This window comes from Aptenodytes patagonicus, chromosome 24 (assembly GCF_965638725.1).
Source record: "Aptenodytes patagonicus chromosome 24, bAptPat1.pri.cur, whole genome shotgun sequence".
Classification (NCBI taxonomy): domain Eukaryota; kingdom Metazoa; phylum Chordata; class Aves; order Sphenisciformes; family Spheniscidae; genus Aptenodytes; species Aptenodytes patagonicus.
Genome location: NC_134972.1, coordinates 2,891,637 through 2,919,293, shown reverse-complemented (window position 1 = coordinate 2,919,293; position 27,657 = coordinate 2,891,637). Strand labels below are relative to the sequence as shown.

The window sequence follows — 27,657 nt, the reverse complement described above, 5'->3', positions numbered from 1 at the left end:
TTTCTACCTGAATTTCTTAGAGTTCTTCAGATAAATGAATTAATTTAATGGGTGTTGGAAAGGACACACAAGCAGCTATAAGTAGCACATAAACAGCACAACACATAAAGCTATACCGAGACAGCAATGAACACTTTTTTTAACTGTCTTCAGAGGAGCGTGGAGCGCAGTAGCGGTACAGTGACATCTTTATTGGCGGACTGGCAGTGACACAGATGGATAGTGCCCTGTTGTTACAGAAAGGTTTCATGCTGGGGAATATAGCAGAATTCTGGAGAAAGAAATCTCCCAAAGCTGATGCCGCTGATTCCATTTTCGTTCTCTCCAGTGCTTTTCTTTCAAGAACTGTAAGCGCTTTAAAGACATTAACAAATGCCACTGGACTCATCTGGGAGAGATGTTGATATTATCCCCTGCTGCATGGGTGGGCTGTGCCCAGGACAGTATTGTTCTGCAGGACAGGATGATACGATTCTCCTTATCTTTGTAACTTTTTTTTACAGATGAGATGTCGTAAGTTTGGGTAACTTGCCTAGAAGTCACACGGCAAATGAGTGGCTTAACTAAAACGGATAGAGCCTCCAAATCCTGGGTCTCTACTCCCTGCTGTGGATTGCATGGCCAAGAGAACAGGCTAATGATACGGCCTGTGTCCATCCTGTGTCCACAAGTCTTGGGGGAGGCTGGGTTATTCTTGGGTGCTAATACATCCATGTTCTGTAAATGTAGCTTCAAAACAGGGCACGCATCCTTGCACTTGCTATTCCGCATTTTCTGCCTCCACGTCGCTGTCATCTGTGAGAGGGAAATCGCGCAGGGTTTTCTGAGTGGTGTAGCTTTTGGTTTGCATGGGGCACTCCTGGCTTAAGATTGCCTGGGTAAAGGAGAGAAGAAATCATGCTTTAGTAAAAATGGTGATTAATTTGAATAGTTAACAGGAGCGTTACCACATTTAGACAAAGCCAGAGCAGCCAACAACTTTCGCCCAGGGAATACAAGCTGTGAGTTAGGGAAAGGACTGTAGCTCTAAACTTTTCTGGTTTTATTGTCTGAGTTTTTTGTCCCTTTTTTGAAGGCATAGTAGAGCCCAAAAGAGAAGACGTAATCCCTGGCAAATTTATTCTAATCCCCCCGCAAATCTCTGGATTATCAATCCCCTATACTTTAAGGGAATAAAGTGTACTTAAACTCACAATCTTCTCCTCTTTAGCAGTAGGGTTGCGCAGGTACCAACAGAGGGGAGCGTAAGCAATATTGATAACTCCAATGATGATCATCAGCCGGGGAAACCCAATAGCTCGTACAATCGCACCGCCTGTGGATGGACCTGCAAATTTAAAAGTTAAAAAAGGCTAAGATGACAGAGAGGAAAAGGTGCCTTTCCAGTTTGGAGGGGGTCTATAAATCTACAGTGACTGGGTTGCAGACTCAGTGCCGGTTGCTTGCAGTGAACGCTGGGTGGAGGAGCGATAAACCGAGTGATACACACACTGAGTGCGTCATCCCATGGGTAAGAGTTCGTCCATACCAATCGCAAAGCCCATGCAGAAGGCGACATCAGCTATGGCATAGACATTGCCGTAGACAGAGGTGTGGCGAAGGTCCACGAGGTAACCCATGATAGGCATCATTGAGGAGTCCACCATTCCTGCCCAAAGCAAGAAGGACCCGATCAGCCATCGCCTTCGCTGAGGGCAGTGGTGAGAGCTGCATTTGAGCTGTGTTGCACAGCCTGGCCACCGACAGCTTACCTATGGCAAAGCCAAGCCCACTGTTTGGGCCAATCAGCCCGTAAATATTTTTGGCCAGAGGTACCTTTGAGAGGAGAGAGAGAGGGTATATGAATGAGGCCAGAATTGCTGTGTGAGGTGTGGAGGTGTAACATAGGTCTGTGAAACCGATACACACATGCAACCACTGAACATCTACTGACTGCCAGGCACGGAACCCCATCTCAGTACTACCGCCCACACTGCCCCTGCTGATTCTTCTACAGAAAGGTCTTGAAATTGTCTTGCGCTACTTACACAAAGGAGACTAATTCCCACCACAGCCATGCCGATCAGGGAGCACAGCCACCTGCAACGAGGCCGCAGTTGGGAGAGGGCAGATGTTCTCAGTGCGCACAACACCACGAGCGTAATTCATGCTGAAAGCGCAGGACTGCGCTGGGTTGAGCCGAAAACTCTCACGTTCCACTTACCGGCCCATTTTGTTAGCCAGAATCCCAAAGAGATTGGTGCCGATGAGGTAGGATATACTGGCAGGGAGGAATGCCATCCCTGAGAGAGAGAGAATAAAAAAGTGTGTGTCATCCCCAAGCAAATACAGGGGAATTGCAAAATTATTCACTTCACTAACTGCCTCTCTCATTTGGAGAATATCGTGAGCCAGGCAAGGCAAGCTAACGTCCAGCACCCACTCTGGGGGTGCCTGTCCATGCAACGGTGCTTCTCCATGTCCTCCACTGCCATTGCTCCGTGTCATGGCTGCGCTGCCTGCCCCGTTGCTCCGTGCCCTGTAGAAGGGTGCGGATCCCTCTATGAAGACAGAGGGAGGCATAGAAAGCGCATTTGCTTATTGATGACGGGGGAAACTGAGGCACAGTGAATCACCCACAAGATCTGGGTGAATGATCTTGTGCTAAATGCAGAACTTTTTTGTCCCCTCTGCCTTAATAAACTCGTCCTTCTCTCCTGTCATAGTTTCTTCCTCTTCCACCTTTCTCCCCTTGCCTTCTGCTTTCCACTTACTAAATAAAGAGGAATAAAATAACTGCTTAAGTAAAAAGCTTAGGGATCATTTTGTAGTCAAAATTAAATATTTGCACTGTTTGCTGATTTACCAGTTGTTTATTTTTAATATACTCTCCTGCCAACTATAAATAAAACTGATCAGCTCCATTTCACTAAGACAACTTCCTTATTGAAACACACTGATTTATGTTTAATTTTCTCTCCTCTCTTTAACAGCTGCAGAACACGGTTAATCCTGCAGGTTCAGTCCAAGCTGTTCTGTTTTTTTTCCCCAGAATTATGGGAGTGGGCAAACCGAAGCATACAAATAAAGAAGCGCCTTGAGTTCATAATGGCTCGTGAGATGGGTGGCTTGCAGTTGAATTGTGTCTAAATCCAAACTACTCTCAAATCTCAGGTACCTGAAAATCCAGTGAATGTATTTGGGATTTTCTTTGATGCCCACTGACCTCTGGGAAGTCACCTCAAAGGTTCCCCTTGAGTTCAGTGGTGATGGGAGCAGCCCTGAGTGCATTTCTCAGCCTGTGACATTTGTGGTTACCAGGCAGCTACGCTGTCCCTTCTCGCCACTGCCAGAAGCCTTGGGATGCTGCTTTACCCTCGCCCAACCTTGCTCAGTCACTTGCTCATGAGAAGTGTCGTAGGCTCTTATCAGGACGGATGCTCCTGCCTGACCAGAGGATAACTCGATTAGGAGCTCTCTCAGCCCTCCTGCTCCCAGGCTGTAATCCAATTTGGGATCTAAGTGTAGCCTGGGGCACCCCCCCGGGTCATTCCTCAGACAATTGGGTTTTATAACAATTAGTTTTTATTTTTGTAGCAAACACAGACAATGTTATCTCCATATCACATTTTCTAGGCAGCTGGTAATTAGCATGTACCATCCTGTCCTGCCTGGGACTCTCTAAATGGCCTTGTTTTACTCAGAGCTGCCTCTGCAAAACCCATCTGGCTGCCACAATTTCAGCCCAGCACGATACCATTATCTGCCCTGCAGAAGACAGGATTCAACAGCCTTCCCGTGCACGAAACAGCCTTTCTTCCACTGTTATTGCTCTTGTCGGGAGTCTGATTCTATACAATTTTTTCAGTAATAGAGAAAAGCACATTGTATAGCTACCACTAAGGACATTTCCAGCTGAAATTGGAGCAGCACGCAGCCTGGGATCACTCACTCTGTGCGGGTGAGGATATATGTTTTCTTCTTTTTTAGAATGATAGAAGAGATTATTCAATCCATCTCGCAGGGCCAAAGCAGGACCAGTTCTAGCTGAACTATATCAAGCAACTGTTCAGGGGTGAAGGCTGCAAAGCATGACACCTACCTAGCTGCCATTTTGGGGAGCACATGGTTTGCATCATCCAGATGGGCAAGGTGGGCTCGAGCATGGCCACCCCCATGTTGGAGAAGCAGAGGGCTCCTGATGGGGAGAAAAGGGAGAAATGCTCTATTTCAGCCACCTTCTGCTGCTGTTTCAAGCAGGCACGAGTGAATCCTTAATCAGGAGACGCAGCTGCACAGAGGAGCGCGGTGCATGCTGACGTCCGCCCTTACCTGCAGCGACCAGGATGTAGGGGTCTCGCAGCAGGGTGAACACCGGCGTGCCTTTGGTGCTCTGCGGGATGGCAAAGGGGGGTTACGTCGGCTGAGAGCCGCGTGCGCATTCACACCCATCCTCGGCTCGGTGCCCGCACAGCCCTCCTCCCCGGGGAGCGCCCGCTTCGTTCACGCCGCCTGGCACCGGCTCACGTATGCACACACATCCGTACTCACCTCGGGGGAGATCTTAGAGGGCTGCAGTATGCAGAGCTGCAAAGCTGGGAAGAAAACTGATGTTAGCTTACTTCTGGAGACAGCATCACTTCAATCCGCATTTCCCTTTGGCTTTTCCTTCAGCATGACCCCTTTCATTGGCAGAGCCCCCGGGGATGCAGTAACTGTGTTTGGGGACGTTGTTCAAGCGGGCAGAGGGAGAGGAGGGTCCCAGCCCTGCTCTCACAGGAGGGAGCAGCAACACTCCCTGAAGTGGACTGTGTTAGAAGTGTTTTGTCAACCCATGAAGCAGTCAAATATGCAAATACTCTCCATCAGACTGCCAGCTGCCTGCTGGGGGGCCACAACTAGAGCATGACAGAAATTAGATGTGGAAAAGAATAGGATTAAAAAAGAAAGTTTCTTCTGTATGGGACCTACGTTTCATTTTCCAAAAGCTCTTACATGCTTCATTAAAGATGTCTTGCATTACATCTAGGCAAAGATGGTAATTGTGACTATAATTTAATTAGCTTAATACTTCCCACTAAAAATGCACATTTCTGCTATCTATAACTTTGCCATTACACTCTGAAGGCTCCCGTGGCCTGCATCTGTAATACAGCTATCAGAGGAAGAACAAGGATCACCATTTATGCTGGCAAAGTCTAATTCCTTTGTGGCACGGTGAAGAGGCTGCAGACAAGTGTGCCTTTTACAAAGAACTCACAGTTCAAAGAGCTTTGCTGAATGTGCTATTCAAGCCATTAAAGCAATCAAGGGGTTTATTAAGTAATGAAGGACTAATTCTTACTATATTGCTATGTCATGCATCTGGTGGTAGAAAACATATGATTTAGCAATGACAGAATAACCAGTGCGGTGATATCACCCGTGTTGTATTAAACTGCCTCTTCCTTCACACAAGCCCTGTGAGATTCTCCCCGAAACAGCCGCATTTAAATCTTTTCACATGGTTTTTTTTTGGTAGGATTAAACCATTTGTCTTCTCACCTCCATCCAAGAGGGCGAGGAACGCCAGGACCAGGAAGGGAGATGATTTCCCCACGAAGGCATACATCACGCTCCCAAAGGGGGCCCCGACTGCAAGAGAAAGGCTGCGTCACACAGTGGCAGTGCCACCGTCCCCAGCACCCGGGCAGCAGCGCTCGGCTCCTGCTGTTGTGGTTTTCTCTGAATCCCCCAGCGGGTGTTTGGTGATGGGTTATACTAGAGAAGGTGTCGGGTCCAGTGGGCTGTGGTCGTGGAGAGCGAGCAGAGGGAGGGAGGAGGACAGGCCAGCCATGCCCGTGGAATGCCGCCGGGGAAGGGGCACAGCCAGGCAGGTGGAAGCCATAGGTGGTGGCCGACAAGGCTCTGGAGATGCCGTTGATGTAGACCCCGTTGGGAACAAGGTTTCCTTACTCAGCACACCCAAGGCCAAGCCTCCAAGAGCAATCCCCATCGCGTTGCCCCTCTCAAAGTCGTCCGTGTACACGCTGGCCAGCATGCCTAAGCCTGGGAGCAGAGAGAAAGCAGAGGCCACGTGAGGCTGACTGGTACCGTGGTGGTGGGGCTCCTCTCTGAAAGCAGCCTGGGCTTTTGGGGGGATTTATCTGCTTGCCGGCTGGGCTGTGTGGGTGCACCGTCTGCACCAGCCAGGCAGGTGCAGCGAGGAGGTGGAGTTTGAAGCCGAGGAAGGCACTGAGTGTGTCTGTGCTGCTGATCATTCCTGAGATGATAATTGAACCCAGACAAGGGGAGCTAACGCAGAGACTAAGGTGTAGCTAAAACATTTACCTGCGACTGATGAGAACGATGACCCTATGCCTTGGAGGGCTCGGGCGATGAACAGCAAGGTGTAGGTGCCTGAGAAAGCAAACACTGCGGAGGAAGGAGAGAGAGACGGCATCAGGCAGAACTGCGGCCTGAGCATTAAAACCCTGCAGAGGGTAACAGCGGCCCCAGCTTGCACCAGTTTGGGTGCTGGAGGGTGCTGGGTGCCACTCATGCTTTCTTGTCACCGATTTCTGAGACCGGTTGCTCTGCTCTCACTCCTTTCTCCTGCACAGGGACAGCAGTGCAGGCACAGACTGAAGTATTTTCTCCTGTGCTGCTGTATATGAAGGGCAGACTGAAGGGCGATACTCACTGACTGTGGAGAGGAACATGATAATGAATCCGATGAACATGGGGATGTGGTATCCTATCCTGGAAAGGGAAAAAAGAGGCACCATCTCAGGGATGATTCCTCATTCCAGGTTGAGATCTGGTCTTGCTGCCCAGCCTTAACACACACATCTCTGTGGGCTGGTGAGCATCTCCTGAATGTGTGGATGTGCCCATGCGTGCTGTTCAAGGAAGTATCCAGTGTCTAAGTGCCCCCAGAAAATACTGTAAAGCACACCCAGAGACACGGCTCTGTTTTGCCAACTCATCTGCCCACCCAGACCATGGGTGGAGATGAGCCCAGCGCCCCTCACGCGTGTCTGCTAGGGACAAAGGCAAATTAAAACTCAGGGGCAGAAAATCTGAACAACAACATTCTATCCATAGCGGGGTGGGAATCTTTGTTTATTTGATGACTACTGGTATTAAATAGCATCTGTCCACACCTGAGAAGAGCATTAGTGAGGCTTATGTTGTAATATAAACCTGCAAGCCATTTGTAGGCTTTTAGAAAAGGTAAAATTCATGCTTATTTTGATGCATATATCCTCCCCCTTGCTATTTTACCCACCGGTTCCTGTAATTCCGTGATTGCAGGGGCTGCACATTTGCAGCACAGACCTTTACTGCTCAGCTAATGGTGATTTCATTAGCAGGCAGGAGCTGCCTGTCCCCGAAGGGCTACACCCTGGTACAAACCCAGGTCTCTGACCTACCTGTTGGTCAGGAGACCCACGAATGGGTTGGTCACCAGCTGTACGAGAGCCTTGGAGGCAAACAGCAGCCCCACGCGGATGTTTTCCTTGGCGAGGAACTCCTTGCCCTCTGGGCAGCCGCTCGGCAGTGGTGGGCTGCTGGCGAGGGGCTGCGGCGGGTGGCTGCTCTCCGTCCCGTTTGCCAAGTCCACAGCGCTCATGGAGCCCGAGACAGTCACCGTGCTGTTGTCAAAATAGGAGAACATGGAGGAGAAAGGAGGAGCCTTCAAGGCTGGAGGAGCTGGCTCAGTCCGGGCTGGGGCAACAGAGCTGTTGGTGCCTTCGTATTCTGTTGTATAAAGGAAGGTGGGGACGATCGGTACTGGAAGAAAAGCCAGGGAAGGGATTAGTTAGTGATTTTACTCCATTTTCTGGCTTGGCACGCAGCTGAACTGAATGGTGCTGCCTAGATGTTGGTGTCCTGCAAGCTCCCTGCACCCAGCCCTCCCCACAGCTCTCCCTGTGCAAGGACCCTGCCGGCATCATCCGGAGACCGACCGAGGAGCCCAAACCCTGAGGCGGCACCCGAAGAGCACAGCGAGAGCCGCACGCCGTACCCACGACTGTCAGCAGCATGTTGTCCAGCAGCAGCGCAACGAACACCACCACCAGCACCAGCCTCCGTGACGCCCTGCCTGCCACCAGCCATCGCCAGGGCACATGTTCGGCAGCCGGGGGCATGGCTGAGAGCCTGGAGCTCACAGCTTGGGTCCTGCTGGCTCCTGGTTTTCAGGGCTGAAGGTCTCCTATAACCTTTAAAGAAAACACTCTGGGTTACAACCTCCCACAGCTCATGGCTTCTCCCTTGAGAAGGCAACTCCTGAGGTCACTTAGTGTCTGTGTCCTCCAAGAGCTGGGTGCTCTTCCCTAGGAGCTGGGACCACCAGATTTGCTATCAAAGACCGTGGTTTTGTCAAGCTTGCATTTAAAGTTGCAGATGGAGTGCACTCTAACCTATTTCCATTCTCCTGAGACATCTTGTACCTGCTTCAAGGCATCATTTAAGTCTTCTTCCAAAGACTCAAAGCACAGATCAAGCCAGTAGCTTATCTGTGGTAATCTCTACATCTTTTATTCCATGTTTGTTCTTTGGAGATTAAATTAGGTCTCAAAGAAAATTCATTTACCTTACATGTCTTTTCATTTGACCTAATTGAAATGTCATGGCAAGATACAGGACTTAAAAGCCTAACATACGTGATTAAGATCAGAGCTTCAGATGGACTTAGAGAAGATTGCTTGCTCGGTCACACTGAAAATATCAATCAGAAATTTGCACTAAACCAACCAAACAATTAGCCATTTACATTCTTATAGCTTCTAGGCACTTCAGAGACTAAGTGGCAAAATGGATGGAGCTGAGTCCAAACTATCACTCTTTCCGATACTCCTGTGGTTTCCTGAAATTCCAGCCAATGATATTTATCAATTTTTAATTAAAAAAAGCAAACTGTCCAAACGCTCTATCATCAAATAGGAGTGCCACACAAGTCATTTAGTTGGGAAACAGGGATGGTTTCTCACTGTACCTCCAAGTAGTAGCAAAGACCAAATAATAGAATTAATGCAAGAGAAGATACATATATATATATAAAAATTAGAGAGAGAGAATGAGTAAGGAAGCATAGACAATAAAGACATGTAGACTAATGTAGCCCTTATGTCTCAAGCCACAAACCCTGTCCCCTTCTCAATGCAAACATGTTGCATGGAGCAGAGGAAAATGCACTCTTACCCTGGAGCCCATCTTGGTGCGAAGAGCCGGCTGCTGCTGCGGGAGGCGGTGTCGTCTGCAGCCGCTGCTCCAGGAGGATTTATGATTACCTTTTATCAGAAGAGGATATGAGTGCCCCTCTTCCATGGAGATTTAATTGGAACCTCAAACAAGTTTCATTCAGCCCTGCAGCTCCCTCTGCGTCAGAGCAGGATGGTGGGGTGGGCTGAGGGGGATGAGGAGAGAGGCAGGAGTGTTTATCTGCAGCAGAGGCACCCGCTCTCCAGGCTTTCATCAACGCTTATCTCTCTCTGAGCACCTTAACTCTTGTCTGGGTCTGAGCACACTGAACACTCCACCCTGGGACTGCACAGCTCTCTCCTCCATGGGGGAAGCCTGCTCTGCCCGTTGGCAGGTAGTTCCGAGTGGCAGCGAATGGATTCATTACTGGGAGGCAAGGCTGGCATCGTTAAATGGCCCTGGGAAATGCATTTATAAAATACATAATAGTCTAGGTCTTGGACTACTGTCCAGTGACTGATGGCCATTCTTTTGCTGCCTAATGCTGCTTGTCCTTGGTATGGCTGCCCTTGTTCCAACTGTGACTCCGTGTTACACATCCCGGGGTAAAACCAGGCAGATTTCACTGACGAGACCTGCAGCACCCCAGGGATTTTTGGTTAACTCCAAAACTCAGGGAGCACAATTTGACGAAAGAGGGACATCGCATCAGTTGCTCTTCCCTGCTCCCTCTGCACGTGTTTGCGCGTCACCGTGGGCTGTACGTGTGTGTTTACTGGGTTGAGCCCGTGGACGTTGGCAGCGGGTGCCGGTGCGTGGGCTGATGCATGCGTGTCGCTGCTGCCGCGTGTGCTGGGCACGTGGTGAAGGAGATGCATCAGCCAGCAAGTAGAGAAGGACTCGCTGTGTGGGTGGGAGAGGCTTCTGCAGGATACACAGCCGAAAAGGCAGCAGCTGGGGGGTTTTGCTAAAGGGTCTGTGTGGAGGCTTTGCAGGGAGATCTGCATTGCTTTACAGCCTGCAAAGGGAGGGAAAGGAGCTGCATGTCCAACATGTCCCACATGCCTGCTGCACGTCCCACAGCAGGCAGTACCAGAGTTGCTGCTTCTCCCGCAGGATATAGTACAAGGAGCTCCCTCCAAAGCATCCCTTCTCAGGCAGGTTTTTCCTTTATGTGCTGAATGTTTTTAGCATTAGAAGGAAAATAAACTACAAGAAAGCTCTTCCTCAAACATAAAAGAGAAGTATTTAGGTCACTGAGTTTCAGGCTGTGGGCTTCTCCATAGGATGCTGACAAGCTGCCTTCACCTAGTCCGCAACGTAGATCAGCTTTTCAGGATTTCCAAAATTGTAAGTGTGATGATAAGCGTTCATAGCAGACGGAAATATTTTTAAGGCCAGAATGCACTGATCCAGCCCATGATTTTTGTGAGGTATGGGGGAATCTCGCCTCTCCCCTGGTTATAAACAGGTTGTGGTCCCTCCACATCTGAGTTCTGCCCTTGTGTCCTCCCCGCAGAAGGATGCTGGCAGTGGGGTGCTTTATCCACAGCTTTTCCCTACGCTGTTACACTGTCTGCTTTGTCTCCAGGGACAAGGAGATATTTCTTGGACTAACAAGGCCGGTTTCTCATAAGCAAAGCTGGATGGAAAATTCTACCCATGCATGGGTCAGGTACTGCAAATGCCATTGAAAATGTGATCTCTTTTCTTCCATCTTTTCTGTTTTTTTAGACTTTTGACACTTTGCTCCGTGACTTCTTTTTTAAACCAAAACTGACACCATCATTCATTCAGGATACAGAGATTTACCGCAGAGAAAGAAAATAAATCCTAAAGATATTAACCTTTTCTCTGTTGGCGTGTAAATCTGCCATTGAGGCCATTTATCTGGCTTCTGCACGGCCAAAAACTATTGCCAATAACGTGAGATGAGTGCATCCTACCAAGGAATTCCCTGGGTGTGCGTTAGTGCAGAAGTTGAAGCCTTTAAATATGTTCCATGAGCTGAGAATTGAATGGCTAGGCCTGGAAATTACTTTCTAAATATCTGCAAAGTAGAGAGAGGATGAGCAGTGCAGCACTACCATCTACTGAGGGAGCTCAGAATTGCTCGGCTGTACCTTGGGCTCTGGATAGAAAATATTCTCCTTCAGGTGAGGAGGGGCATGTGGAGGCAGTTACCATTACCTTTGTTCTTTTGTAGGCCCCAAGGTCAGGACACCGTCTCTTTTGGCAGCCCTAACCAGCCAAAGGAGATTGCAGTCGTGTCACTTGTTTTGCAGAGATGACGGGAAAGCTTACTCAGATGTGCTTTGGAAGCGTTTCCATGTGTCTGTCAGATTTTTCCAGGCAGTTCTCTTTGAGATTTTTTTTGTTTTAACCATTATAAATATTTGCCATGAATTTTTCTTTCAATAACCCTACGAGAAAAAAATGACTACAATTTTCTTCCTGGCCAGATTGAGGTAGTAAAGTATAGTGAACGTTTCTGATGTAATGAAAAGTATAAGAGAATTTATGGGCTGTCTCGAGACCCAGCATAGGATGTGGGCCTGAAAAATCGCTGATAGCAGACCTCACGCTGGCTCCGCAGGCTGATTGCAATTCTGGTGAATTCAGTCGACAGCAGGCTTCGCTCGGCGAGATTGCTCTCTGCTGCTGACTCACCTCAAAGGTACAGTGAAATACATCCGCTGTGCAGCGAGGGCTCCTGCGTACCCGCACAGAGCAGCATTTTACAAACCAGCGTGAGACGAATGGCTTATAGATGTAATACCGCCAGCCTGGGGTGGGGTGAACATGACAGCGTAAACACAGGTTGGAACAGGCACCCGTAAAACCATACTTTTCTTTAAAGTCACTCTCTGCTAATATTCCCTTTACCAGAAGGTTTCTATTACCCCGCACAGGAACCGCTGCCCTGGAAGTGGCCGCTGCCTGTTGCCTTATGCTCTCCAGTGGGTGAATTTGCATCATCCTCTCAGAGGCTATTTTGTTGTTAGTCCACGAGGCAAATTTTCGCAGCCTGCAAGACTAGTTAGGGACTGAATAAAAATATCTAGAACACAAAATGGTCTGTTTTGAGCAATTGGCATTTGCATCCCTGGGCCACCTTTTAGCCAGGCTTTGAATGCAGGTGGAGGCAGTTTGCAAAGTGGTGCTGGTCAAAGTAACTCTTGAGGCTGCCATTTAATGAGTCCTGCTGGTTTGTATTTTGTTAAGTCCTTTTGGCTATTAACAAACAGGAGAGCTCGGTAATGTGCTCAAGGTTACGTTGCATCAGAAGGAGAGCAGAAACCTGGCCAAAGCCTTCCAGTTTTGTGTTTAATCCACTTGACGGCATTGTCCCTTTGTCTGGGGGTTATTTATTGTGTTTGCTCCCTTCTTAGCCAGTTTCTTGTGCGATTGTTTAGTTTTTTTCCATCAGTCTCACCAGTCCTTGGAACTTTGTTGCTCCTCCAAACAAGCACAGAATTGCCAGTATCTCTTTGAAAACATATTCTCCCAAAGTATTTCTAGTTTTAATGTAGAAAGAGATAGAATATTGTTTTATAACACCAAATAATTCTATCTTGCTGCTAAGCGGGGAGGAGAACAAACAGCAACTATTAAAATTTAACATGTACGAAGAGATACATAACCTATAAGGAATTAGAAGGTTGGCAGACTAATGGTTTCCTGGAAAAAGGTGTTTACAAATAACCCACTATCTTTTTTTATTAAATTAAAGGTTTAGGGGGTAAGGCAGCTCTCATTCTGTCCTTTACACAATTGTACCAGTCAGCCCTTGATGTTTGAGTATGCGGCATCAGTGCAAGTGGGGTGTTGCCATTGGCAGCCCTGTCTCATTGCCAGTTCGTACTTTATTTCTTACCTCCTATCTCCCCTAAGCAGCTACCGTTACACTCTTAGATCAAAGTGCTGGTTTAGATTGAAGTAGAGCCATGAAATCATGGCTGAGGTGTAAGGACACCAAACCCCTCTACTGGAGCACTGCCGAGCCGGGCCAGAGAGGGCCCCAAATGCCCCTCGCACCCCTGGCCCAGGGCTGGGGACAGCTGTGTGGGGGTCATCTCCTGGGTGGGAGGCCAGGGCTCTGCTTTCCTTTTGCAGCAGAATTACTCCTTTTCTTGTCTTCTCAGCCATTTAACCCTTCTGTCAATCCATTAACTAATTTCCTCCCTCCCTCCCTCCCTCCCTCCCTTCCTTCTTCTCTCTCTCTCTCTCTCTCTTTCTTTCTTTCTTTCTTTCTTTCTTTCTTTCCTTTTTCCCCTTTTTCTTCCTTTTCCTTTTTCTCTTTTTCTCTTTTTCTCTTTTTCTCTTTTTCCTTTTTCTTTCTCTTTTTCTTTTTATCTTTTTCTCTTTCCTTTTTCGTCTCTTCTCTTCCCTTTCCCTTTCCCCTTTTCCTTTTCCTTTTCCTTTTCCTTTTCCTTTTCCTTTTCCTTTCCCTTTCCCTTTTCCTTTCCCTTTCCCTTTCCCTTTCCCTTTCCCTTTCCCTTTCCCTTTCCCTTTCCCCTTCCCCTTCTCCTTCTCCTTTCCCTTTCCCTTTCCTTTTCCTTTTCCTTTCCCTTTCCCTTTCCCCTTCCCCTTTTCTTTTCCCTTTCCCTTTCCTTTTCCTTTTTTTCCTTCTTCCTTTTTCCTTTCCCCTTTTCCCCCTCCTCCTCCTCCTTTCCTCCCCTCTCCCCTCGCCCCTCCCTCGCCCCCCGCCCCGCGCCCCCCCCAGCACCCCGGACAGCTCCGGCCGCTCCCCCGCCCCGTGCCGGGGCGCTCCCGGCGGGCGGGGCCCGGCGCGGCGGCGCTATATCAGCGCATGCGCGGCGGGGCCGGGGCGGCGGAGAAGATGGCGGCGGTGCGGGCGGTGCGCGGGCTGGTGAACGGCGCCGGGCCCGGCGGGCCGCGGGAGCAGGTGGCGGCCCTCACCCGCGACTACCTCTCCCAGCCGCGCCTCAGTGAGTGCGGGGCCCGGGGGGGCGGCGGGAGGGCTCCCCGGGACGCCTCAGAGGCGCTGCGGAGGGTGGGCCCTGCTCGGGGGCGAGAGCCCGCTGGGCCGTACGCAGGCCGGGCTGCCCCGGAGCCGGGCGGGCCGCAGCTCCGGCGGCGGGCGGGCGAGGCCGGCAGGCCGGGCCGCTGCTTGCAGCAGAGCCGGCTTCGCCCGGGCCCTCCTTCGGGCACGGGCGCCGGGCTGGCCGGGAGGTGCGCGGGGGCTTCTGGAGGGCTGCGGGCCGCTGTCCCGCTCGAGCTGGGCTTCTGATTGCACCGGGTGCTGCAGCGGTGCTTTTCACGGCTTTGTCCTGCCTAAGTACTTAAGTTAGTCACGCTGGAGCCACGAGGCTCTTCCCCGCTGGGTAACATAGGCCATTTCAGTGTCCTTCGTGAAAAACTTACGTTTTGGCAGGAACTGAAAATTGCTGTGAATTGTGGGGGGTGGTGTGGGTTCTGCTCCTTTAAAATGAAGTTGAGAAATCTGATGAAAAAGGGGAAATACAATATCCTTGTATAAAAAAATAAAACGACCTTTATTGCAGTGTAGTAGGGGGAAAGTCAAAGTTGTTTGAAGGTGCGTTTTTTTTCTGGCCTCTTTTTTGATCTAGGTAGTAATTCCATGAGTGACTCTACCTGTACACCTAAATAGCGTGAGTACTTACCACGTGGTAGCCAGGAAGCTTCTCTGCAATGGTTTCTTTGAAAATGTCAGTCTGGTTTGAAAGCCAGATCGATCATTACCATTCCTGCACCCCCAAGTCTACTGCTCTGCTTTATTCTGGAGTGGAGGCTTCTGTCATGGTTGGAGCCAATGTCCATGGTTGGACTTTGTATTCAATTAATGTTTTTCTATGTAGAGTTTGGCTTTTGCCCAAACTGACGTTGCTTGCAAGCTGGATATGAAAAACACTTCGGTTGCTTTTGGTTTGTCATAGAACTGGTTGATCTTATGGGAAACAGGAGTTTTGAGTCGGTGGCAAGCTGCTTTCAAGGGGCATTGATGCTGATTGATGTCAAGGAAATATATTCGTGTGGACAAAGCAAGGAGTGTAAGTCCTTTCCTGTTGACTGAGAAGGAAGTGCTCATGAGACAGTCATGAGATGAAAGGCTTTGCTCAAGATAATGTTTTCCACTTCTTGTGGACAGTGTGCTGCAAGCACTTGCAGTCTAAGCAGAGTCTTCATAGCATAATGTCTGTGTAATTCTCCTTGCTCAGGTGAAAGGAGCAGGCCAGCCTGTGCTTTTGATTAGACTAATTTAGGGACACATGTTGTGTCTCAGGGTGCTTAGCAGGATTTTGACAAGACTAAAACTAAGAAGTAGGAGTTCCAGCCTTAGACTATCTTACACACCCAGTGACCCTCAAACCTTATCTAATGCAGTTTTGATTATTGCTGATTAAGAGATTACATTGCAACAGTTCAAACTGTTTGCTTAAGTGTAAATACCGCGTTGTTGACAGTCTAGACAACGCATGTAAGCGTGTCAAACCTGGGCAGACTGAAGTGTCTAAGCCAGATGATTCCCTGTGGCCTGGTGCTGGTGGAATTTGTGATCTTTCCTAGTACCACGAGAGCCTGTTTCCTCTGCCTTGTAGCGTGACCAAGAACGGCTGCTGGTGTCTCTCCTGTTCTGCAAATGGCTTCACTTGCTCATTTTTCCGTCCCAGGGATAAGTGATTAACAGTCACTCTCTTGGTCACTGCTCCTTGTGACCGTGATAAAGCTTTGACTCAATGTTACTTTTATCTGTGGATCAAGTGATGCTGGGTTCTAGCTGGGATGCTAGTGTGTCCTTAGAGCAGCGCAGGAGGACTGTTTACTACGTCTTCACAGCGTTTCCACTGGGCTGATAGCAGAGTGATGAATTCTGGGCATGCGATACCTCAGAAAGTTGTATGTAGTGCTTGAGCTTGTAGTGCTTGTATGTAGTACTTGAGCCGCTGATGTTTAAGACATGAGCCTTCTGATGAGCTGGCTAGCTGTGGCCTTCTATCAGGTGTCAATCCTTAAGTTTAAACCAGGACAACTCAAGAGCAGGAGGAGTTTGGCTAAGGTGAAATTCAACCTTTTACAGTATAGTGCATTGACCTTTTCATGGGAGACAGGAAAGGTATTATAAGGTTTCCTCTTAGCAGTGTGCCGAAACCCACAACTTACTGTAGAAGCTCTGCTGATCAGCTTTTGAGCACGACATCTGTTTGCTTTGTTAAGGACAGGCTTTCACATGAGCTGTTTCAGTGTCATGGAGCAGGACACTCTGTGGTTAAAAAAACAAAGCCTAGAAGTTGAGTATTGATATTAAGGTCTTCTCACGATTTGTTGGACATAAATTGCAGTGACACCTTCTTTATCACAGATTAGATGTTGTTATCCCTGCTTTTTAAAGATCTTGCAACTGTATATTTTTCTTAGCTTAAAATGTCAACTCTACAATGTATTGGTGTTTCTGATGGCATTCAAATTATCCCTGGGTATAGACTTCTGTGATGGACAAGAAAATGGCAATATCGTATATCTTAATGTTACCTCAGGTGCTTTGCAAGTAGCAGCAAAAAATGCTGGCCGCACAGTTCAGTACCTAATCCTTCTTGTAGAGCTCATAATAAACATAAAAGCAGTACAGAGCCAGGCCCAAAATCTGCAGACCTGAGACTGGTGATAGGAATGAAATTTTGAAAACTTTGTGGGATATTTCTGATGTTCTAGGAAGTACCTGACTTGTGGCTTGCTTTCTTCCAGCTTATAAAACTGTGTCGGGTGTGAATGGTCCCCTGGTTATCTTGGATCAGGTTAAGGTAAAGACTCAGATTCTTAATGAATGAAGCTTTTTGAGGGAGAGTTTACAAGAAAAGCTGTGACAGGTTAAATCCGGCTGTTGTGAAATTCATGGGTCCACTGAGCAATTTTAATACAAGATATGTTTCTGACTGCTAAGATAAATGAGAACACGCAAATTGCTGTAAAGCTAAGGGGAGTTGTCTGTGTCCTGGAAGAAAGGGAGAGTTGTTGAGACTGTTGGGGGAAAGAAAGGAAACAATGTTTCAGTTTCACCAAAATCCCCAAAATGTTGTCTAAACTTGAATGCAGAAACATACCTACTCACTTTGTTCTTGACCTCTGCTACCAAAGCATAAGTGCCCTGTAAAAGGGAACTGTAAACACTTTTGGCTTGTTTTCAAATTACTGGCAAGTTACTGTTGAAGGCAAGCAACTGATGCTATGTACAGGCAAAAGCCAGCTCTTTCTTCTTGTCAAATGCTGCATCGTAGCTTTCCATTAGTATTTCAGGACTGCTAGGGTTTTTGGAATGGGTTCTGTCAGGTCTTTCTGCAGCCTGCAACTCTGAGCAAATGTTGTATAGTCCCTGTAAAAATGGCTTTAGCCTGATAAATTTTAATTGCCTTGGAATGAGTTTTGTTCTGATAAAATTATTTTTAAAAATAATTGATTAGTTGCTAAGCTTAAGCTGGCTTGAAACTGATAACTTTTGTTTCGTGACTGTTCTTCTGGATTTTAATGCTTTCCACCATCTTTCTTGCTCATCTTCAGTTTCCTAGGTACGCAGAGATTGTCCACTTGACTCTTCCTGATGGCACAAGAAGAAGTGGGCAGGTTCTGGAAGTCAGTGGCTCCAAAGCTGTGGTTCAGGTATGACTAGGGAAGGAGTGTCTCTTGTTGCAACAGAAAAATATTTTATTAATTAGCATGTGCCTGAGCCATGTCAAATCTATCTTGTGATATGTTCTTTTGGTACTGTAAATTAAAAAAAAGTCACCTACTTATTCCAAGTGCAAGGGGCATGAACAATTTTAGAAGATGGAAAGCTGGAGTACAGTGACATTTTTATTTGCATCCCCCCGTAGATTTCTTTGCTGCTAGATTAAAGGAGTTGTACTGTAATTATACAGTATTAGATTCAAGATCAACTCCTATGCTATGTGGATGCAGGTATTTCTTCTAAGCAGCTGTTTCTTGTTAATATTAATTCTTCTTATCTGAAGAACTTTACCCTGCTGGCAAAGGGAAATACTTGAGATCAAAGGAATGGCACTGGGTTTGTTGGTTGCTGCTGATACACTTCATGGACTTTGTTTAAAGTAGGTTTTTATGTGATGTTTTGTACTAGCAAGCGGCTCTTGAAATCCTTTTCTTGCAGAGGGCTGCCTTGCTTTTCTGCCCTGTGGCTGATCAAGTTCTCAAGCTGTGAAGCAGCATTCTAGTATGTTATTTTGTAAAGCACAATACTTAACTCCTTTTTCCTGTGTCTTTTTTTTCTTCTGGTATATTTACAGGTATTTGAAGGAACTTCAGGTATTGATGCTAAGAAAACGTCTTGTGAGTTTACCGGGGATATTCTTCGAACCCCTGTCTCTGAGGATATGCTTGGTAAGTACTTGCATATTGCTTTGAAGAATGAACAGACTTATCACATGTTAACTTATCTTCACATTAATTTACATTTTGATTTTATTGCTGTTTCTTGTAGGCAGAGTATTTAATGGATCAGGAAAACCTATAGACAGAGGCCCCATTGTTTTGGCTGAAGATTTCCTTGACATAATGGGTATGTTCTTAATCCACTTCTGGTATGGAGTTAAAGACAAATCTGGTGTTTCTGATTTCTGAATGTTACAATAGATTTGGTTTTGAACATAGGATCTAACTGTTAGGGGGAGTTTAATCTTACTTTTAAGTGTTGATGTGGCATCACACTCAAATCAAATTTATACAAGTGCAGGGACATGAGGTAGCAGAAAATAACTGGTTTTTGTAATGCTTGGAAGCTGTTCTTTGAAGTATTTGTAGACTATCTTAATTATACAGCCTCCAAAGATAAAAAGCTAATAACCTGACAGGCTTTTCTTGAAAGCACTCTTGCCACTTACATGACCACAGAATGCCAGAGTCTTGGGATCTACAAAAGGCTCAGGTTTGACCAGGCACATCTAAAGATTTGTAGGCCTAATGGTGGGGTTCGCACCTTTTGACATGAGCCTTAGGTCAGTGCTCAGGGTCAGTGGTAGTTTGATCAAGCTTCAAACATGCACATAGAATAACATGTGTTCTCTTAAAAAATATAACAGGTCAGCCAATCAATCCCCAGTGTCGTATTTATCCAGAAGAAATGATTCAGACTGGCATTTCTGCTATAGATGGTATGAACAGTATTGCCAGGGGGCAGAAAATCCCCATATTCTCAGCTGCTGGCTTGCCCCACAATGAGGTGAGTACTCAAAGCTACTCTCTAAACAGTGGCTTGCATTCCACTGGTGTTAAGAAGTAAGCTAAGTTAAATTCTGGTCTGTGTAATAGCATCAAATATATAGATGAACTGAAACATTTTTTCCCTAGATTGCAGCTCAGATATGTCGCCAAGCTGGCTTGGTGAAGAAATCCAAAGATGTGATGGACTACAGTGAAGAAAACTTTGCCATTGTGTTTGCTGCTATGGGTGTAAGTCAGTATTATTGGAGGAAAATGATGCTTGAGTAATAAATAAGCCGATGCTGAGAGTAGCTGAACATTAGTTTTTTGAAAGTATTCTAAGTAGGTCTTGTGTATATAACTAAATGGTGCTAAACTGGCTGGCTGAATGGCTGAAAATCCCAAATGGCCAGAAATACTGTCACAAAGTGTGTCTGATAGGATAAAGTGTCTTAAACTTAAAATCTCTAGCCTGGAATTCTAGAAATAACTCATTCTGTTGGGAATGTACGGGAGTCCTCATGATAGAGAGCTTTGCTTATGGATTATTAATGAGGTGTTTAGACCTTAATATGATGCAAAATGTAGTAACCTAAAATCTGGTCTGGAACTGATGCCTTAGTATTGTGATTTAGGTGAACATGGAAACTGCTCGGTTCTTCAAATCAGACTTTGAGGAAAATGGGTCCATGGACAATGTGTGTCTGTTCCTGAATTTGGCCAATGATCCAACGTAAGTAGTTACACTATGTTGGTTGGGAAAAGGCTGAGAAGAACAAGTAAACTGGAAGCTGAAGCCTTACTGGTGTCCTGCCAGATGTCACTTATGTTGACATTTTGCAGCAAAGTTGAATATGAAATGCTGGTACTCCAGTCGGTGCACATAGCAGATTTTCAGAGGGTTTTAAAGTATTTGTGACTTCAAACTGTTACCTTGCAGCTTTAAAGCACTTGTCATAAATAATGCCGTACTGTTCTATTTCAGCATTGAACGCATTATCACACCTCGTCTAGCTCTAACAACAGCGGAGTTCTTGGCATATCAGTGTGAGAAGCATGTGTTGGTCATTCTGACAGATATGAGCTCCTATGCTGAAGCTCTGCGAGAGGTACGCATTTATTAACTCGTGTGCTGGGTGTTGGCAGAAAGGGTTCCTAATAGAAAGTGAGAATGTAAACTTCTGCTCAAGCTGTTACAGTTAGTATTCATTACAATGTTCTTAAATAGCCAGCGAGGCTTTTAGTTACTTGTTGATTGTCCAGGATTATGTTCAGCAGTCAAACAGCTATTGCTTCTGTGATAGCTAAACTTAACTTGACTAGTGGCCTTCAGCAATTTGATATTATAGTTTGATTCGGCTTGACATCTTGTCTTGTCATACATGGTTGTGGTGACATAATTCTCTTAACAGCGGTTTGTGGGGCTGTATTTGGTATTGCCTACAGGAAGAGGTACTTTTAAGTCACTAGTGTAGCTTAATGAGGGGAGACAGCAGGTCTGTGAGGGTGATCTGATTTCTTGGAAACCTTTCTCCTGGATTGCCTCAGGTTTCGGCAGCTAGAGAGGAAGTGCCAGGCCGTCGTGGCTTCCCAGGTTACATGTACACTGACTTGGCTACTATATATGAGCGTGCTGGGCGTGTGGAAGGCAGAAATGGTTCCATTACTCAGATTCCCATTCTTACCATGCCCAATGATGGTGAGTTATCTTCAAGTGTTTCTAATAAATAGCACTTTAAAGGACTCCTTTAGAGCAACCTGCCTTATTTTGGACACACGGCAAGATAGGAGGTCCTGCGGCCTTTAGGTTTTGAATATTGCAGTTCTTGGCTACCTTCTCTGTCTATATTGCTAATAGAAATGCTTTGCCCATTTCAGACTTCAGGACCATTCTCCAGCCCTCTAAGGAGTGCCTCCAGCTCTAATCCTTGCATAAGAGCATTTAGTGATATGTGGGGATACTAACTGATGGCATCTTACTCTAGGAGTCATTTAACTGCAAAAAGCTGCTGCATCAGTGCTAGAACAGATATAAAAGATCTGAAACCTGTCAAACCATTTTTTCCACAGATATTACTCATCCTATTCCTGACTTGACTGGATACATCACTGAGGGACAAATCTACGTGGATAGGCAGCTGCATAACAGACAGGTGTGTACCACGCTGGTTAGAACATATTTAAGATTACTCTGTACTTCTTGAGGTATTAATGTTGAAATTCTTGGATGTCTTTCTTCCAGATTTACCCACCTATTAATGTCTTGCCCTCCTTGTCTCGACTGATGAAGTCAGCTATTGGAGAGGGTATGACCAGGAAGGATCATGCAGATGTATCCAACCAGCTGGTATGTAAAAACCTCCTCAGAGAAGCAGAGGCGTATTTCAAATATACCGCTCACTAAACAGCCTGTAAAGGGCATGCCAAACAGTTGTGATCCAGAACACTCCTGAGGCGGATTTAAAAGCATTGGCTGAATGCTTAGTGTCATCAAGCTGAGACCCTTTGTTTGGGTCTGAACAGAAACGGTTACCTGGATGATCAAGGTAAAAGCACTTCTCTTTCTATCCCTTCTAGTATGCCTGCTATGCTATCGGAAAGGATGTACAGGCTATGAAGGCTGTAGTTGGTGAGGAAGCTCTTACCTCAGATGATCTTCTTTATCTGGAGTTCCTGCAGAAGTTTGAGAAGAACTTCATTGCTCAGGGTAAGCGTCTGTTTCAAGAACATCACAGCATGCGTTAACACCGGGTCTTGTTCTCAGATCTCCCTGGTGGTGAGACACTTTCCTGCCCCACGTTTCAGTCTGTGGTTGCTTTCTGCAGGTCCTTATGAAAATCGCACTGTTTACGAGACCTTGGACATTGGATGGCAGCTCTTGCGAATCTTCCCCAAGGAGATGTTGAAGAGAATTCCTCAGTCAACACTGGCTGAATTCTATCCTCGAGATTCGACTGCAAAACACTAGCCACAGCTTCATCTCCAACTCCTTGCTCTGTGAAATGCTGTTTGTTTTCTTTTTTCATGTGTTGGTGTTTACTTGTCGCCCTTACAATTAAAACCAAGAATAGGTGACATTTGTGCCAGTGTTCCAATGTACACTGATACCAGTTTTTAAAATATCCCTTCTTCCAAAGCCTGGATCTTCAGGAGAATATTTAGGCCAGCTCTTACAAATGTGCAATAGCTATCATGAAGCTTGTTTTTTGAACTGGACCTTTTATAGACATTTCAAGGGAATGTCTGAGGATTACCAGAAATTGCAAATCTTTGCTTTCAAACCAGGAGCACGTGGTTTAAAAAACATGAAAGAGCAAATGTGACTTCTTTGTCCAAAGCATCTGCTCAATCTGATCGTACGCAGTTGCCACGCTGCTGGTAGAACAGATGGCACTCTGCTGTCCTGCTGTTGTGCCTGAAGACTAGGCTAATATGTGGAAAGCGTGGTACATGACAACATACCTTTCTGAAAAATGCAAGTCACCGATTTTCAGCTATGGCTTAAGATTCTTAAAGGTATGCACGAACTGAGGACACTGTAGGCACGCTAGGTGCTTTTCCACTAGCAAAGGGTCTTTTCAGAGGTCACAGGCCAGTGGGTTGCTACCTGAAGGTAGCATGATAAGGTTTAATTACTGAATTAAAGGGTTTAAATTGAAGTTTGCAGAGTAAGTTTTGTACTTACCCTTTTTTTTCTTTGAATTCTGGAAATGCCAGAGACACAAAACAGCAGCTAAAGCATTCCGAGATCAGTAGTGTCCCAGCGGGCAAAACTGTAGGTAATTCAAGGCTTTGTGCTGCTACTGAAGGGGATTGAGATGTGAAAAACTCTTACACCTGACACAGTTGTACTGGTGGGAGGTCAGCTTTTAAAGTATGTCTTGTACTAAGCAATGCAACAGGAGAAAGCAACTTAATGTGTGAATGGATATTTTGAATTCTGTTATGAAGCATGCTCTAGGTGGCACTGGGTCCCGAGTCGTGTTTGAAACTGTTGTGGTTTGCACTCCAGGCACAGATTTGGCTAGCCAGGAGAGCTCAGCATTCCCAAACACTGCAAACTTGGCTAGTCAATTCAGTGTTGTTTTTCTTCAAATTGGTTCAGATGAGGCTCCGAGCCCAGTCCTGGCAGGCTTACTTGCTTTTTTCCAGGTTTAATGTAGTCTAAGCTCTGGTCTAGCTAACCAAAGCATGTTGCACCTCTCTAAACGCCTTCAGTGCTTGTCTAGGAAGGTGCTAACATGACTCGAACGACAGCGTACTAATTCCAGCTTTCCCTGACGTCTCCTATGTGCAGTTCTTTCTATAGTTTGTTCAGTGTTCTCTGTAACTTGGACGCAATAGCAACTTTATTCCAGTGCTTTCCACCCTAAAGCTGTGTCAAGTCTATTTTTCTTGAGGTAGGGATGGGAGGCTGGAACTGTTGGCATGACAATACTTTAATGTAGAGAATATCTAAATAAATTAAATATGGAAGGTGTTGAACAAAATGGAAGCTTTTGTGATTCTGTGGTTAAAAACAACTTCAGGTCTTTCGGCAGTGGCCAAGATGTCCTTTGCCACCGAGGATCCTGTTTGCATGAATAAAACTACTTCATAATGTGCTGAAAACACTTTTCGCTTCCATTTCTAGGTGTGCAGTGAGGGCCACTTGAGCCACCCCCACATTATTACTAGAGCTGGTCGCTTTTGTTGATCGGGATTCGGCCTTCAGCTTCAGGACTGAATGCTTTGTGCCGGTGGAGTGGGTGGGTGGTGCAGTCATGGGGAAAGGCTCTGCAGGAATGTTGGAGAGTAATGTGATACCTGTTGAGACACATGTGGAAACGGGTAGTTTGCACTAGAGGAGGTTAGGAAACCTTAAAAGGCTTCTTGAAAATGAGCTTAGGCATATGTTGACTTTAAATTTTCTGTATGAACAGTACTGCTAAGGGTGAGGGGGGGCCTCCTAGCTTCATTCAGGTGTTCTGTGCAGACAGCCTGGGGCATGACTGCTTAAATTCCTGGTGTCGGTCCCTCTCCATGAGTTACCTGTTGTAAGAGTTTCCCTGCTTTGGGGGTGCAGCATGGCTGGTGAAGGTGAGAGACTGAGAACAGCGTGAAACAGGGAGATCTGGGACTCTTCCTGGTGTACTCCAGAGAGCGGAGGTAAACCCAAACATACCTTCCTTTGCTGAACAATGTGCACATCAAAACCAGTCACTTAATGAGGGAAGAAAGCACCTTTCCTTTCTGCTGGTTTTGCTATTCATCTTTAGAGAGTTGTGCCCTGATGTGCTGAGCTGCACCGACGCAGTCTCTCTAAACCAGAGTTTGTTCTGACTGAGGAAAGCCCGAGGCTGTCTCAGGTCTTCTATTAAATGCTGTACTGTGCTGTACTAATTTCAGCTGTTTCTTGTACAGAAGTACAAGTCCTTGAAGTAGATAAAGACATTAGCTTTTTTTTAAACCTCATTTAAATGTCCAAGCTGGTTCCTGCAGTGTTTTTTACCAGGAGAGACACTGTAACAAATCCCATATCCTCAGTATTAATAAAGGCTTTGATTGTCCCACAGAGCTTGAAAGACTGTTCATTTAAGGTGGAGGAAGGAGGATCTAGTATGCTAAAAACATGTCTGATGGCTGTGAAATTTGTCCTAACTTCTTTCGACTTTTTCTACCCATTTACCCCCTCAGTTACAGTCACTTTGTCTTGAGGAAGAGCCGTGGTTAGGGCACAAGAATAACTTTATGAACAGATGGCAGCCGTTGGTGCTCAGTAATGCAGGTTTTGAAAACACGAGTAAGAAGAAATTCCAAAGTCTGGTGAATTCCTGAAATCCTTCAGCAGGTGATAGGTTTTGGGGACAAAGGTTGAACAAGCATTGCCGAGGGTGGGTGAGTGCTGCGGAGCGAGGCAGTTGCCTCTCACGAGATACCTGCAAGCATCTGCATATGGACAACGTGGCTCCTGAAAGGTGCAAACCAAAAGGAATTCTGCAATTATAAGAATATTCATGCTGATTAAGCTCTACTAACTTGCAGCTGGTGGGAGCAAAGGGGAAAGAATGAGATGTATTCTGCGGCCCAGGGCAGGCTGGTGAGTGGCTCCGGCGCACAGGCAAGCTGTCAATGATAGCGTGGCTCACCGGGGCCAGACAAAGGTTTGGGTTGAATATAAATAGCGAGGGTGGCTTTGTGCCGGGGATAAAATAGCTGTTGTCTGCAGCACACAGGAGCTGCGTGCTCAGCCTGCGCCGTGAGGAGAGGCCGGCTGGGCTGCGGCGAGCGCAGTGCTGGATGGAGCACGGCAGCCACGCAGTGGCACTGCACGCCCGGCCAGGAGCAAGCGGAGAGGGGATGGAGCGAGCTGCCACATGTTGGCTCCTGAACCAGCCGTGTTGCTGCAGTCCAGAAGGGCAACGCTGTTTCAGACCCTGTATCACCTGGAAATAACTTTTTTTTCAACCAAATATTTAGACAGCAGTGCACAAGAACTGCTTCAGAAATTATCAGTCCCACTGGAAGCAGCAGTGATGCTTCTTAGACTGCTTGGATGCCACTGACTTCAAATGCACTGAGTTTTTGAACGGTGCTTGTGGGGACCAGGGGTAGGGCTGGTTCTGGTTTGCTTGGCTTCGTGAGGTCAAGGGAGAAGGTTGTGCTTATAGGCACAAAACCAGCCTGCTGAGGCTCTTCAGCTCTTCTCTGGGGGAGTTAATTCAGGCTTACTTGCTATTTAAACCTCTAGGACTTCTGGTTTAATGAGGCATATGTATCTGGCAGAGGTTTGGCAGCAACATCCAGCTCTGACCTGTCCCCTCTGTTCCCTGGACTCATGCACTCAAGCGGCTGGGCTGCAGCGGCTGCGCTGCCCGTGCCACGCTGCTCCTCACCATCAGTGACTCCTGCCGGGACGGCAGGGCACGCCTGAGCCTGCTCTCCTCCAGCTCTGGAGACTTGAAGCAGGGCAGAAATCTCCGTCTTCCTCCTGGCTCGTGTTCCCTGGCTGCTGGAGAAAACGCATCTGCCAACACAGGCAGGGCATCGCTGACACCCTGTGCGCAGGCAGGTCCCCAGGTTGCAGCAGAGCCTGTCCTACAGACTAGAAGCTCCCAGGTAGCAAACAGCCTGAGCCTGGCACAGGGCCCTGTAAGGGAGGAATGACAAAAATAGCTTTAGCTCCCATCAGCCGGAGGCCCGGGGAGCAGGCTGGGGCTTGCAGCACAGCTATTTTAGCACTGAGCCGAGAACATAGCCCTTCGCCAGGAAAATGGAGTGGGAAAGCAAAGGGGCACTCAGCACCGGGAGGAAGGGGAGCCCCTCTGCGTGGCGTCGGGCTGGGCTGCGCTGTGAGCCATCACCAGGCAGCTCCTGACATGGCGCTTAGCCGGATGCTAAACAAACAGCCCAATATTTCATGGCGTGGAGACAGCAGGTACCATGCTAAATGGGACGTGCTGATCTCCCAGCTGCTGCCTTAGTGCATTTACACACTGTTTTCTTTTTTTCTTTTTTTTGGTAATGACTAATGAGGACTGCCTGGGGGTCTTACCCCCTTCGCCAACTGATGTCAGCCAGTCAGGTCCCTCTGAGAAGCACACGCCAGCTGTCAGCTCATTCAGAAGGGGAGGAGAGCAAACATTGGACACGTTTCCCCCACCCTGCCCCTTGGGTTTTCAGTTGGGACTGGCAGATGCAAGGCAGGGGAGCAGGCTGGTGGGGAGAGCTGCTGCAGGTTATTTGCACATCAAAAGCAGCTTTGCCTCCGACCCTCTATCACCCTGTGAGCACGAGGTGGCTCGATTTAATTGCTCTTTCAAAGGCAGCCCTGGTCTTGTCTCTGCTGAGATTTTCAGTCTGACTCTGCCCCCCCCCAGCCAGAAACTGGTGCACTGGCACCGGGTGTTAAAAGAAGATGCAAATTAGCTTTTCTCCGTCTCGAAGCTTATTTGCATCCGCTGATTAGTTCAACAACTAATTCAAACTCCTTCTGTTTGAGGACGGTTGGTGCTCGGGCAGCTGGAGCAGAGCTAACCCAAAGCACAGGCGAAGCAGGGAACCCCAGTGACTGTGCGGGAGATGCACGAGCTGGTGCTGCTTCTCCTGTTTTGCCCCCCAACACCTGAGCCAACCGTGCCCCTCGTCCGGACGCTTCCTCAGCCCAGGAGCCACGACACACACTGATGCCATCCCATTCGTGTTCAACCTGCCACAGAGGAAGCACTGGGTATCATGAGAGAATGGCTTTACCCCGGCATTATCGGGGCTTTCTGCTCCTTCCTGAACGTGCCTCCTCTTGGGCATGAAGCAGCG

The 27,657-nt window shown here is 47.2% G+C and overlaps 2 protein-coding genes across 2 annotated transcripts; one reads left to right on the top strand and one right to left on the bottom strand.

The window, feature by feature from the left end:
- Positions 1 to 760: 760 nt before the first annotated feature.
- Positions 761 to 8,114, bottom strand: SLC18A1 (solute carrier family 18 member A1). The gene is made up of 15 exons (XM_076358744.1): positions 7,991 to 8,114; positions 7,395 to 7,755; positions 6,662 to 6,720; positions 6,310 to 6,393; positions 5,935 to 6,027; positions 5,524 to 5,613; positions 4,531 to 4,574; positions 4,312 to 4,372; positions 4,082 to 4,177; positions 2,204 to 2,282; positions 2,028 to 2,079; positions 1,752 to 1,815; positions 1,529 to 1,648; positions 1,194 to 1,327; positions 761 to 874 (listed from the first exon to the last, which is right to left on the bottom strand). The coding sequence occupies exons 1-15, from the start codon at positions 8,112 to 8,114 to the stop codon at positions 761 to 763; spliced, it is 1,575 nt and encodes a 524-aa protein (XP_076214859.1).
- Positions 8,115 to 14,011: 5,897 nt separating this feature from the next.
- Positions 14,012 to 24,916, top strand: ATP6V1B2 (ATPase H+ transporting V1 subunit B2). Its single transcript, XM_076359063.1, has 14 exons — positions 14,012 to 14,120; positions 16,897 to 16,952; positions 17,707 to 17,805; positions 18,450 to 18,543; positions 18,644 to 18,721; positions 19,242 to 19,381; positions 19,510 to 19,611; positions 19,998 to 20,095; positions 20,348 to 20,471; positions 20,911 to 21,061; positions 21,433 to 21,515; positions 21,605 to 21,709; positions 21,940 to 22,069; positions 22,188 to 24,916. Exons 1-14 carry the CDS (start codon positions 14,012 to 14,014, stop codon positions 22,328 to 22,330), a joined length of 1,512 nt encoding a protein of 503 aa, XP_076215178.1. The 3' UTR covers positions 22,331 to 24,916.
- Positions 24,917 to 27,657: the final 2,741 nt, after the last annotated feature.

Excerpts from the sequence above, each read along its gene's own strand:
- SLC18A1 (XM_076358744.1), bottom strand. The coding sequence starts at position 8,114 with ATGCCCCCGGCTGCCGAACATGTGCCCTGGCGATGGCTGGTGGCAGGC. Across the intron at positions 6,394-6,661 it reads CATGTTCCTCTCCACAGTCA|TGTTTGCTTTCTCAGGCACC; the intron begins GTGAGTATCGCC and ends CTTCCTCCGCAG. Across the intron at positions 875-1,193 it reads CTGCTAAAGAGGAGAAGATT|GCAATCTTAAGCCAGGAGTG; the intron begins GTGAGTTTAAGT and ends TCCTTTACCCAG.
- ATP6V1B2 (XM_076359063.1), top strand. The coding sequence starts at position 14,012 with ATGGCGGCGGTGCGGGCGGTGCGCGGGCTGGTGAACGGCGCCGGGCCC. Across the intron at positions 14,121-16,896 it reads CCTCTCCCAGCCGCGCCTCA|CTTATAAAACTGTGTCGGGT; the intron begins GTGAGTGCGGGG and ends GCTTTCTTCCAG. Across the intron at positions 20,096-20,347 it reads AATTTGGCCAATGATCCAAC|CATTGAACGCATTATCACAC; the intron begins GTAAGTAGTTAC and ends GTTCTATTTCAG.